At 43.9% G+C, this 9,867-nt stretch overlaps 1 protein-coding gene across 4 annotated transcripts; it reads left to right on the forward strand.

Moving 5' to 3' along the window:
- The first annotated feature begins 9 nt into the window (after positions 1-9).
- On the forward strand, positions 10-9,415 carry TRMT2A (tRNA methyltransferase 2A). 4 transcript variants are annotated; one of them, XM_088135341.1, is made up of 12 exons: positions 10-256; positions 1,915-2,505; positions 3,139-3,247; positions 3,504-3,685; positions 4,105-4,219; positions 4,431-4,546; positions 5,206-5,317; positions 6,555-6,677; positions 7,113-7,188; positions 7,911-8,027; positions 8,584-8,680; positions 8,914-9,415. In XM_088135341.1, the coding sequence occupies exons 2-12, from the start codon at positions 1,928-1,930 to the stop codon at positions 9,149-9,151; spliced, it is 1,863 nt and encodes a 620-aa protein (XP_087991467.1). In that variant the 5' UTR covers positions 10-256; positions 1,915-1,927; the 3' UTR covers positions 9,152-9,415. The 4 variants fall into 4 exon arrangements, with proteins under 4 accessions (XP_087991467.1, XP_087991465.1, XP_087991466.1 ...); XM_088135339.1 differs by lacking the exon at positions 10-256 and adding an exon at positions 352-521; XM_088135340.1 differs by lacking the exon at positions 10-256 and adding an exon at positions 528-680.
- Positions 9,416-9,867: the final 452 nt, after the last annotated feature.

The following is a 9,867-nucleotide window of genomic DNA, read 5'->3' on the forward strand; positions in this document are numbered from 1 at the left end:
CGGGAGAAGCTCCGCTTAGGCCGACGTTTCTCGGCGGCTTGCTCTGGCTCGGTGGCGGGTGTCTAACGCCGTCATCCCCGGCCCGCGTTGGGGGGGCGAACCCTCTTGCGCGGGGGGGCGGCGGGGTTTGGGCAACGAGGCGCGGCAGGCCCTCGCGCGCTTTGTCTTCCTTCCCGTCGGCCCTTGCGCGACCCCTCGACTCAAGATGGCGCCGCCGCTTGGAGGAGGGCTGACGTCCGTTCACGCTTACCCTGTTGTACGTACGCACGCGCGCGCAATCTGTGCGCTTGAATATACGGGGATTTCTTAGCCATGGTTCCGCGAGGCCAAAAAAAAAAAAAAAAAAAGGCCGATCACGGCAGAGATCGAAAGCGGCGTCGACGTCTAGGCGTCATCGCGGCCCCGCCCCCTGGGAAGCCACGCCCTCACCTCCCTGCGCCCGCGCTCTGCAGCTGACAGCCGAGGCCGGAGGCGGTTCCGTGGGGCTTCTCGCCTCTTGGGGGAGCCTGGCCGTGGGCGAGGTGAGTGGGGAGCCCCCCCGGGTCTCCTTGGCCTTCTAGACGAGCGTGGGGGCGCCCCTGCGGCCTTCCCCAGCCTGGCGGCCTCCGGATGCGAGTGGATTAGAAACCCGCGGAACGCTCTGCTTTCAGGGGCGCACGGCTGGAGAGCGCCAGGTTGAAGTAGGTTGGCGGACTCCCGATGGGCAGGGGCTTCTGGGGGATGTAGTCCTGCCCCGCCTGGAAAGCCCCGCGTTGCGGAAGGCCGGCGTTCTTGGACTGGCAAGCAGCAGCCTTGGCCTTTTCCCCAGCTCTTCCTGCTCGCCTTCTGCTTGCCAACCGCGTCCATTTAGGGACTCCTTTGGAACGCTGCGATTCTTGCTTGATCTAAATGGAAATGCCCCCCACCGCCTCCGAAGCTGGGCAGCTTGCAACGTATGCCACAAAACACTAATAAAATCCATCTATAGAACCAGCGAAGAATCCACCCAAGAATTATAAACTAAAGAAACCCATCAAATGAGACGGATGCTCTCTTTAAGAGGACGGTTGTCAGATGTCTTCCAGAATGACATCAAGGTGGACGAGTGTCCTTAAGGCAGCGTTTCTCAACCTCAGCCACTTTTAAGATGGGTGGACTTCAACTCCCAGAATTCCCCAGCCTGCCTGCTGGGAGTTGAAGTCCGCAAATGCTGGCTGGGGAATTCTGGGAGTTGAAGTCCACTCATCTTAAAAGTGGCTGAGGTTGAGAAACGCTGCTCTACAGCCTTGCAAGGGTCCCTTGGATTACGGCTCCCATTATCCCCCATCTACAGAAGTTAAAACAGAATGAGCTGGAAGGCACCCTTTCCCAGCATAACTAGCACTCACTCTCCCAGTAGAAGGAAACTGGGATGTTTAGACGTTCCTGGATCAATCCATGGCTTCTGCTTTCTACTACGCTGGTTGTCTGGTTAACGTTTTGCTAGGATGAGTTTATTAGAGTTGTCCTTCTTTTGGATGTTAGGCTCCTGATCCTTTAGTAGTTCCCATGGAGTAGAGCTGCTGACCCACACATTGTCTTGTAATTGCTTAAAGTTGATTTTTCTTATTATTAAATTTTTACCCTGGCTTTTTTACAGATAGATAATTTGGTCAACTCGAGGCAGCGAACACACCTCTCCTTCTGGAGCTGGTGTAAAGCCAGCATGCTAGTAACCCAGCCTAACTGGCCAAGAGTCACAAAAGATTTTCTACAATGCTTATTGTTCAATTTAATTTTGATTTACTCCATTTTCTGACTTGGCGTGACAGCCCCAAAGATAATTTATTAGGTTAGCTTTTATACTGATGAGCCTGAAGTTATCTCCCTGTGATGTGGTTCAGTATTTAGTACTGTGGGCTGTAAGAGAGTCGATTCTGTTGTTTTTCTTTACAGAGTAGCTGAAATAATGGAAGAAAACAATGATTGCGTGTGCTCGGCTGATACAAAAAGTAACACTCCAGAGTCAGCGGTCCAAACTGAAGAGAAAAATACAGAGAATATTTCAGATACTTCCAACATGTACAGGTATATTAAAGATGACTTGTTTACTTCAGAAATCTATAAGGTAGAACTTCAGAATCTTCCCAAATATATTGGTTTTAATGAAGTAAAGAAATTCCTCGCAAGATATGGACTTAACCCGCATAAAATAAAACTGATGGGGAAACAGACTTTTGCTTTTGTCACCTTTAAGAGTGAGGAAGAAAGGGACAAAGCTATGAAAGTTCTCCACGGGGTCCGGTGGAAGAACCGAAACCTGAGCGTCCGGTTGGCAAAGCCAAAGGCAGATCCCATTTTGAAGAAGAGGAAGAGAGAGGAAGGGACTGAAGACGTTGCAGCCAAGCGCCCACCTTTAAAAGGTGAAGAGGAGTCTCTGAGCAAGCAGATAGCAGACGTGGTGACTCCTTTGTGGACTATCCCATATGAAGACCAGCTGGTGAAGAAGAAGCAACAGTGTGAAGAAGTGCTGTTGAAACTGACAAGGTAACTCTCTTTTCTGGAAACTTCATCCCCTTGTAGATACATGCTCATGGTGAACTTAGTTCTCCAGCTCCAGGTCACTGAGATGGCCAGAACAATTTCATTTCTTCCACCGTTTGCAGATGGACCATTTGGAGTAAGGGGTCAAAGCTGGAAGCTGTCCTCTAATGACCTGCATACTGGGCTCAAATGTGGAGAGTTTGGGTTTTACAGCATGGGGAGAAGGGGTGGAAATGGAACTGAGTGTGCAGAAGAGGGACGTTCTACTTCCAGAAGCCACGTCATGGGCAGGTTGGTTGCCCAGCTGCCTAGCCATGGTGAAAGGCTAGTGAGAATTTTGCCCTTTTATGCTTGATACAGGACTGTTAGCTCAGGTGGGCCATTAGCCATCTCACTTGCTTACTACTTGGGGAGGCAGGGTATCCTCTTCTCTTCTTCTGCCTCACACCTTCTTGGATTTTAAGCCCGGGAAGCAAGTCTCTAGCCGATTCTTGGAAGAGCACCCTCAAGAGTTTCCACTGCTTTAAATGACTATCACGGCTGGCGATGTTGCTTTGTGATGGGGCCCCCATTTTGGTTTTGTAATTTTTTTCCCCTTCCCTAACTCCAGTAAGCCATTTTGAAATTCTGTTTCAGGGAGATGGGAAACAACAACCGAACGCTGCTACCCTGGTTGTTCCTGCAAAAGGAGAAGCACAATGGGCTGTGTTGCTCCTTGGAGGGAGTGAAAGCATCGCCATTACAGGTCATGCATACCAGGATCATTGTGTGATATCATTTAATAAAAGTCTGAGATGAAGTGTAGGAGGTACCTAGTCTTTGCAGAGTAACCTGTTGCTGCTAAGAAGCATAAGTGGTTGAATGAATGAATGAACACACGAAAGAATTGTTGTTGTTGTTGCTGTCACTGTTGTTATTGTCATTCCTCGCCTTTATTTCGTACAACTCCAGGCAGCGTACCTGACGGTCCTGTTCTGAACGTTCCCTTGCTTTGCATTTAGACTGAGTACCGCAACAAATGTGAATTTTTGATTGGCTTAGGCCCGAATCAAGAAGACAAAACCGTCGGCTTCCGCCTGGGCAAATACAAGGGTGGCACCTGTGCTGTGGTGGAACCCTTTGATACCATTCACATTCCTGCCGTGGCAAAAAAGGTGGCAAAAGCTTTTCAAGACTACATACGGTGAGCCATCTGCTGTTACACATTTTTAGAATGTGAGGTTTCCGTTCCTTTCTTTTTTAAAATCTGCTTTCTTCTCTCCAGCCTGGATCTTGCATGATATAGAAATGTAGTTACAGGGCCCTGTTTTGCCCCAAGCCTGTTCTATGGAACTAGCCAGGACTGGAACTGTGAGGGAGGTTTCTCCCACATAGGAGAGTATCTGGAAATCTGATATGCATAAGTCTTCGCTCTTGTGGAAGAACAGACCATTATAAGGTGTGGTCTCTCCTGGAGAAAGAGGTCAAAGAGTGATGGAACTCCACTTTAGAAACTAGCGCACGATCACGTCCCCAAAACTCTCTCATTTTTCTTCTTTCCAGAATTATTAAAGTTGCACTTACTAAGTCCTGATTTAGTAATTAAGGATTTGTAAATTACAGGTCGACGTGTTACGGTGTTTATAGTCCAGAAACCTACGAAGGTCACTGGAAACAGCTAACAGTTCGTACTAGTATGAACGGCCATGTCATGGCAATTGCCTATTTTAACCCACAGGTATTAAATTTGGTTTCTACAATAAAATACATACTTTAAGCAGTGTTTTTGATGTCTCAGGAAATTGCTCGTTGTTCTGGGATATAATGCATGGTTTTCTTGGGGAAGAATACTTCTTGCTTCAAAGACCAGACCTTCATTTTTCTTCACTCCTTTGAAACTTGCTGTGCTGTTAAACATCTAAGCCCCTCTCTGCTTTTGGAATCTCTAGAAATTAAGCAAAGAACAACTTGCTACGTTGCAAGCCTCCATGGCTACGTACTTCACAGAAGGCGTTGGGAAGGACAGTGGAATAACATCTTTGTATTTTGTAGAAGAAGGTCAAAGGTAATAACAGAGACATTTTTCAGGGTTAACGCAGAGCGCCAGTTCTCTTAAAACATGATGGCAAGATTGGGCACATGTTATCATCACTCCCCGTCAGGGAGAAACAAAACTGCTGTAAAATACAGCTGAATCTTCAAAATGCTAAGCATTTAATGAAAAATCCCAAGGTTCGTTAAAAATACTATAAGCTAAGAGCAACTTGCTCCATTTCCCATGGTGGCTAGGCAGATGCAAGAATTGATCTTTATGTATTTGTTTTACTATCATAGTATTAGTTGCCACTATCCGCAGTTACTGCCAAGACAATCAAGAGGGGCTGGAAATAGATAGGTCTTCAGGGTGAAATGTTAACTAGTGGAATTCTTCTTCCTGCTTTGTCTCTATTAGTCCTTTGGGAACGTTCCTGAATAGTGATCACCCAATAAAATGGGAGCATTTATAAGTCTTCCATTTCACTAATGTGCGAGCATTATTTAAGATTACTTAATTGTGCCACTGCAGCTGAAGAATCATTGCATTAATAAGTTCAAGCATCAGCTTTGACTCTTTTTCTGTCCCTAATTTGTTTTATCCGTAATCTCTAGTCGAATATGATGATCAGGTGCAGATGCAGCGGAGGTCATCATGAAACCCTGTTTTCCTGCTTCTTCCCCCTTCAGAAAATCACCCCATCGTGAAGATTTAATCTTGAAGAACATCGCTGGTGACAAGTACATACAAGAAGATCTTCTAGGGCTAAAATTCCAGATTTCCCCCCATGCTTTTTTCCAGGTAATTTCTCATGATCCTGTGCTCAAACCTGGTCTTGCAGTTGGAAGCACTGGATGGGCTGTGTTTTTGAACTGAAGCCCTAGGAAAATGGAGTGGGTGTCCACTCCTCCCTGTATTTCCCCCATAAAAATGAGGACAGGAATTTGTGTCGGGATCAACTGTAAACCTCCCAGTACATTAAAACTTTAACGAGTAAAATTATACAAGCTAATAAACAGGTGTTAAAGAAGAAGTAAAATAAGAGGCATGCATTGATTCTGCCCTGTCTTGTTGCTCTGAGACTCCTTGTGTTAATTTTAATTAAAAAAAAAAAATCAAACTGAAAATTCAGACCCCTGTGCCATGCTTGCAAGATTCCAATTGTGTTCATCACCCCAAGAATGTTAGGGAACCTGGCATATTGTATGAATTCCCTTGAAAATAAAAATATCTTTGAAAGTCACTCCAATGACTTTTATTTACACTATTTACTAGATGATTGCGATAACGTTTTTTTTAAGTGTAGGAAAATTGTGTTATATTATGTAACATCCACCTACAGATGGTCCAGTTAATGTAGTTTAAGTGCTTATTAAATGCAGTCCGTGACTTTATCAATACAGTTCACTTATCCATAATCATTAGAGCCATTAGACTGATTACGCCCATAAATTTGCACGATTAGCCTTTTTAGCTCTTTAGCCTTTTAAGTTACTGACATCCCTTTAATACGCTTACTTTATATCGTACTACTATAGTTCTTACAGTTGCATTATTAATATTAAATGTAGTTTACCTGTAGATTTAAAGGATAAAGTGAGTTTATATTTCACTTCAGCTACTTTTGTTTAACTTTCATTATTATCCTGTAGTTTTATCCAAATTACGTGAATCTCTATTCTGTTTCTTCTTTATAATCTTAATCTTAAAATAGTCATTCGATTGGTATTATCTTATAATCTGTGCTAGCCATTTAAATTTTAGTAATTTCTTATGGTAGATAGATCAGATAGATCAATTTTTATTATGGTCATAGACCAAAAAAAAAAAAAAAAGTCCTATCATTTCATTGTTTCTATGATCCAAACGTGGTTTTGGTTTTCACTCCTTTCAATACGCAAGTCTGTGTGAAGTTTTTCACTGTAGATTAATTTGTTATTCCAGTTTGAAGGCAAGTCTTACTTCATCCCAGAGACTTTTGCCTCTGGTTTAGTTCCCTGCTTGTTAGATAATACAGTAATAATGTTGGACTTCATAGGTAAACACCAAAGCGGCCGAGGTTCTGTATTCTGCCATTCGGGACTGGGCTGAGATCAACCAGGACACCACAGTGCTGGACGTTTGCTGTGGAACTGGATCCATTGGCATTTCTCTTGCTCAGGTGAAAGAACAGGTTTGCTTGCTGTTTCCATGGGGAAGGGGGAGACAGCGACACCACAACCCCCAGTCGTAGTTGTCCAAGGGCTGTGTGGAGACTGAATCCAACCGACCCATGCAACTAATACTCAAAACATGAATTTTAATTCACATCAGTCAAAATAATGACAGCACTGCAAAGGGGGCTCTCTTAAGGCATCACTGATGCAAATTGGCCTGTAATTGCGTTTAAAGCAGTTGCATTTTTTTTTAAATAACGGCACTACAGCGAAGGGGGAAGAGTCAGATGCAGAACTTGTATGTCCAGTAGCTGTTGAGTTACCAACACTGCTAAGAAGCTACAAGAGGGCAGAATATTCAGCTTGCGGGCAACAGATTTTGCCTGTTAGGTTTATAATAGGCAAAGCATTAACCATAGTTACTCCCTTTTATCTTGTAGAAAGTGAAAAAAGTTATTGGAGTTGAACTTTGTCAAGAAGCTGTTGAAGATGCCAAAGCAAATGCCCAGCTTAATGGTTGGTAAAATAAATCTTGAGTCCCCTAGTACATTTTTATCAGCTTTCCAAAGATTTCTGTTAGAACCAAATGCAAGAATGATATTTTGTTCTTACTTTGACTAAAGCGCTCCAAAATTTTATCATTGATAGTTAAGAAAAAAGGATTTCAAGGCCCCGATGTTGTAATACTTTTTTTTTTAAAAGTGGTGATAGATACAAATAGCTTTTTTTTTTTTTTTTGCAAAGGAAGATAAATTTAAGGACAGATTTACAGCCATAATGGCAAATCAACAAAACAGCTTGATAGTTGTGAAGTTAAAGCAAGTTTTAAGTTCTGCCAGTTGCTGGAATAGGTGGAAGCGTGGAAATGCCATGTGAAATTTTCAAACTTCTTCATGCAGAGAGAGAAAAATATTTAGGACAACCGGAAGGAAAAATGGGGTTAACCCCTAAAGCCTGTACCATTATTATACTGTTTTTGAATTATCCCTGCTGTTCCTAGTGTTGCCTGCTTTTGCAGTGGCTCTCCTGTGTATTCTTCGCAAATAGTTAAAACTGTACCTGCGGTTACTCTATCGCCACGTTCACAAGAGAGATGCATTTGTAAGACACATACAGTACGCAAACTGGTGGATGTGCAAATGCTTCTGATGAGGAATTCTGGTGGGGGTATATGATATTTTTTTTATGCTAAGATATTAACAAAAATGCAAAAATAAGGGTTTTTTCCCCCCCTTCAGGGCTGATGAATGTTGAATTCCACTGGGGAAAGGCTGAAGAACTTGTTCCTCACCTGGTTAACACATTAGCACTGCATAATACAATTACAATTGTGGATCCTCCCCGAGCAGGGCTACGTAAGTGGGGGGCTTGGTGGCATTTAAGTAGAATTTTAAGTTTACAGAGAGTTGTACATGGAGCAGTAGGACAAGAAGGAATATGCCCTGAGAAGAAAAACAGAGCAGCCCAAATGCTTCTTTGCCTATAGGTTATCTAGCAACTCTGCCGGCTTTCTGCTCCATGTGGCCAGAAAAGTCTTCTCATTTGCCTCTTATTTCTTTTGGGGGGGGGAAAGATGCAAAATTTGCCTTTGAGTTTTGGTGATGAGATATAAATAGGCTGCAATGTGGGTTAGGGTAACTTTGAAAAAAGGAAAGTTAAGCCTTAATTTTCCTGGTGAAAAGGGATAGTCGGCTGCAGAATTACTATAAGCCTTTTCCTACTTTCCCTTGAAACTATTAACACCGGTTACAGTTGGGTAATATGGCCGTTTACATTCCTCTATCCTTAGTTACTGTCATTTTGTTTGCATACTGCTTTTTCTCTCAAAGGGAAGACATATTGTTGTTTTCTTGAAGTTGTTCTGGCGGTCAAAAGCCTTATTCTAATGTTTACCCAAACATAATTTTCTAGATTCCAAAGTAATTCTCGCAATCCGAAAAGCTGAACACTTGAAAAAGCTCCTTTATGTGTCTTGCAACCCTCGAGCTGCTATGAACAACTTTGTGGAGTGAGTGCACAAATGACGTTAATTTTTCAGAAAGTCTGATTGGGCCGTTCACTTGCCATGAGTGCAAGGATCCTTACGTGGCCATGGGCCAACACTGATTCATGTTAGTCTCCCATGGATGTGTAGAATTGAAGCCAGCCAGCCCACCCAGCAATGGGGGGCATGGGGGGAGAAGCAACCTCAGGTTATAAAATAGAAGGATGAAGACTCATACTGTCTTTCCTCTCTGACAGCCTTTGTCGAGCACCTTCTCATCGTGTCAAAGGGAGTCCTTTCCGGGTTACCAAAGCAGAGGCGGTGGACCTCTTTCCCCACACTATGCACTGCGAGATGCTCTTCTTCTTTGAAAGAATCGAGTACTCAAACAGTAAAGCAAGTGACACCTCCACAGGCTCGGTGGAAATTCCAGCTGTGACATCAGAAGTGGCAACTTCTGCTGAGGTCGACACCACAGGCTCCCCCAAAGAGTAGCCGTGGAATGTCCCAGCTAGTGATTCTGACTGACCACCAAGCACAGAAGGAACCTGCTGTTTTACTTCCTAATCTTAAAAGTGTCTGCTGCTTTTTCCCCCTCCCTTCATTGCGGTCTTCCCAGCCAACTGCTGCTTCCGATTCAAAAACATACCAGGTTGAAGTACGTCAACAGTTCAAGGGGACTGGCAGAAGCAAACGCCTAAACGGTGAAAGGGGAGTCTTGTATACCAAGGCAAACCAACCAGTAAACAATTGAAACCATTGGGTGCGTCTGTGTTGTAACTTTCGGCACCCCAAAGGTATGATGAAGTTGTACCTCAGCCATAATACAGTATCCAAAGCGACAGCCTGTTAGTGCTCTTTTTTTTACAAGGACAAGTCTTAGAGGTCCCGGCCAAAAACCACAATGCCACCTCAGGACAGACTCCTCCAGCGCTGAGTGCATGCTGCAACACGCCTATGAGCTGTGATGGCTTTTGTTTTAGGGCACACTAAAGGTCCGCTGGTTACACTGCCAGTGGTAGAATAATGTTCTTAAGACCTAGACACTGGTTACCTGGCAGGTTCCAGGCTAAATTTCAAAGAGCTGGCTGTTACATTTAAACCAGTCATAGCCCCCGTAATCTTTAGTAAGTATTCTCTGGAGTCTACAATGGTTAGAAAATGTTATCCTGTACCTTCTTCCTATGGAAGAAGTGGGAGCTATTCCTGGA

Source organism: Python bivittatus, unplaced genomic scaffold (assembly GCF_059951505.1).
Source record: "Python bivittatus isolate LINGU-HERP-01145 unplaced genomic scaffold, Pbiv_v1 ctg000100_np1212, whole genome shotgun sequence".
Lineage (NCBI taxonomy): Eukaryota > Metazoa > Chordata > Lepidosauria > Squamata > Pythonidae > Python > Python bivittatus.

Excerpts from the sequence above, each read along its gene's own strand:
- TRMT2A (XM_088135341.1), top strand. The coding sequence starts at position 1,928 with ATGGAAGAAAACAATGATTGCGTGTGCTCGGCTGATACAAAAAGTAAC. Across the intron at positions 4,220-4,430 it reads TTGCCTATTTTAACCCACAG|AAATTAAGCAAAGAACAACT; the intron begins GTATTAAATTTG and ends TGGAATCTCTAG. Across the intron at positions 8,028-8,583 it reads TCCTCCCCGAGCAGGGCTAC|ATTCCAAAGTAATTCTCGCA; the intron begins GTAAGTGGGGGG and ends ATAATTTTCTAG.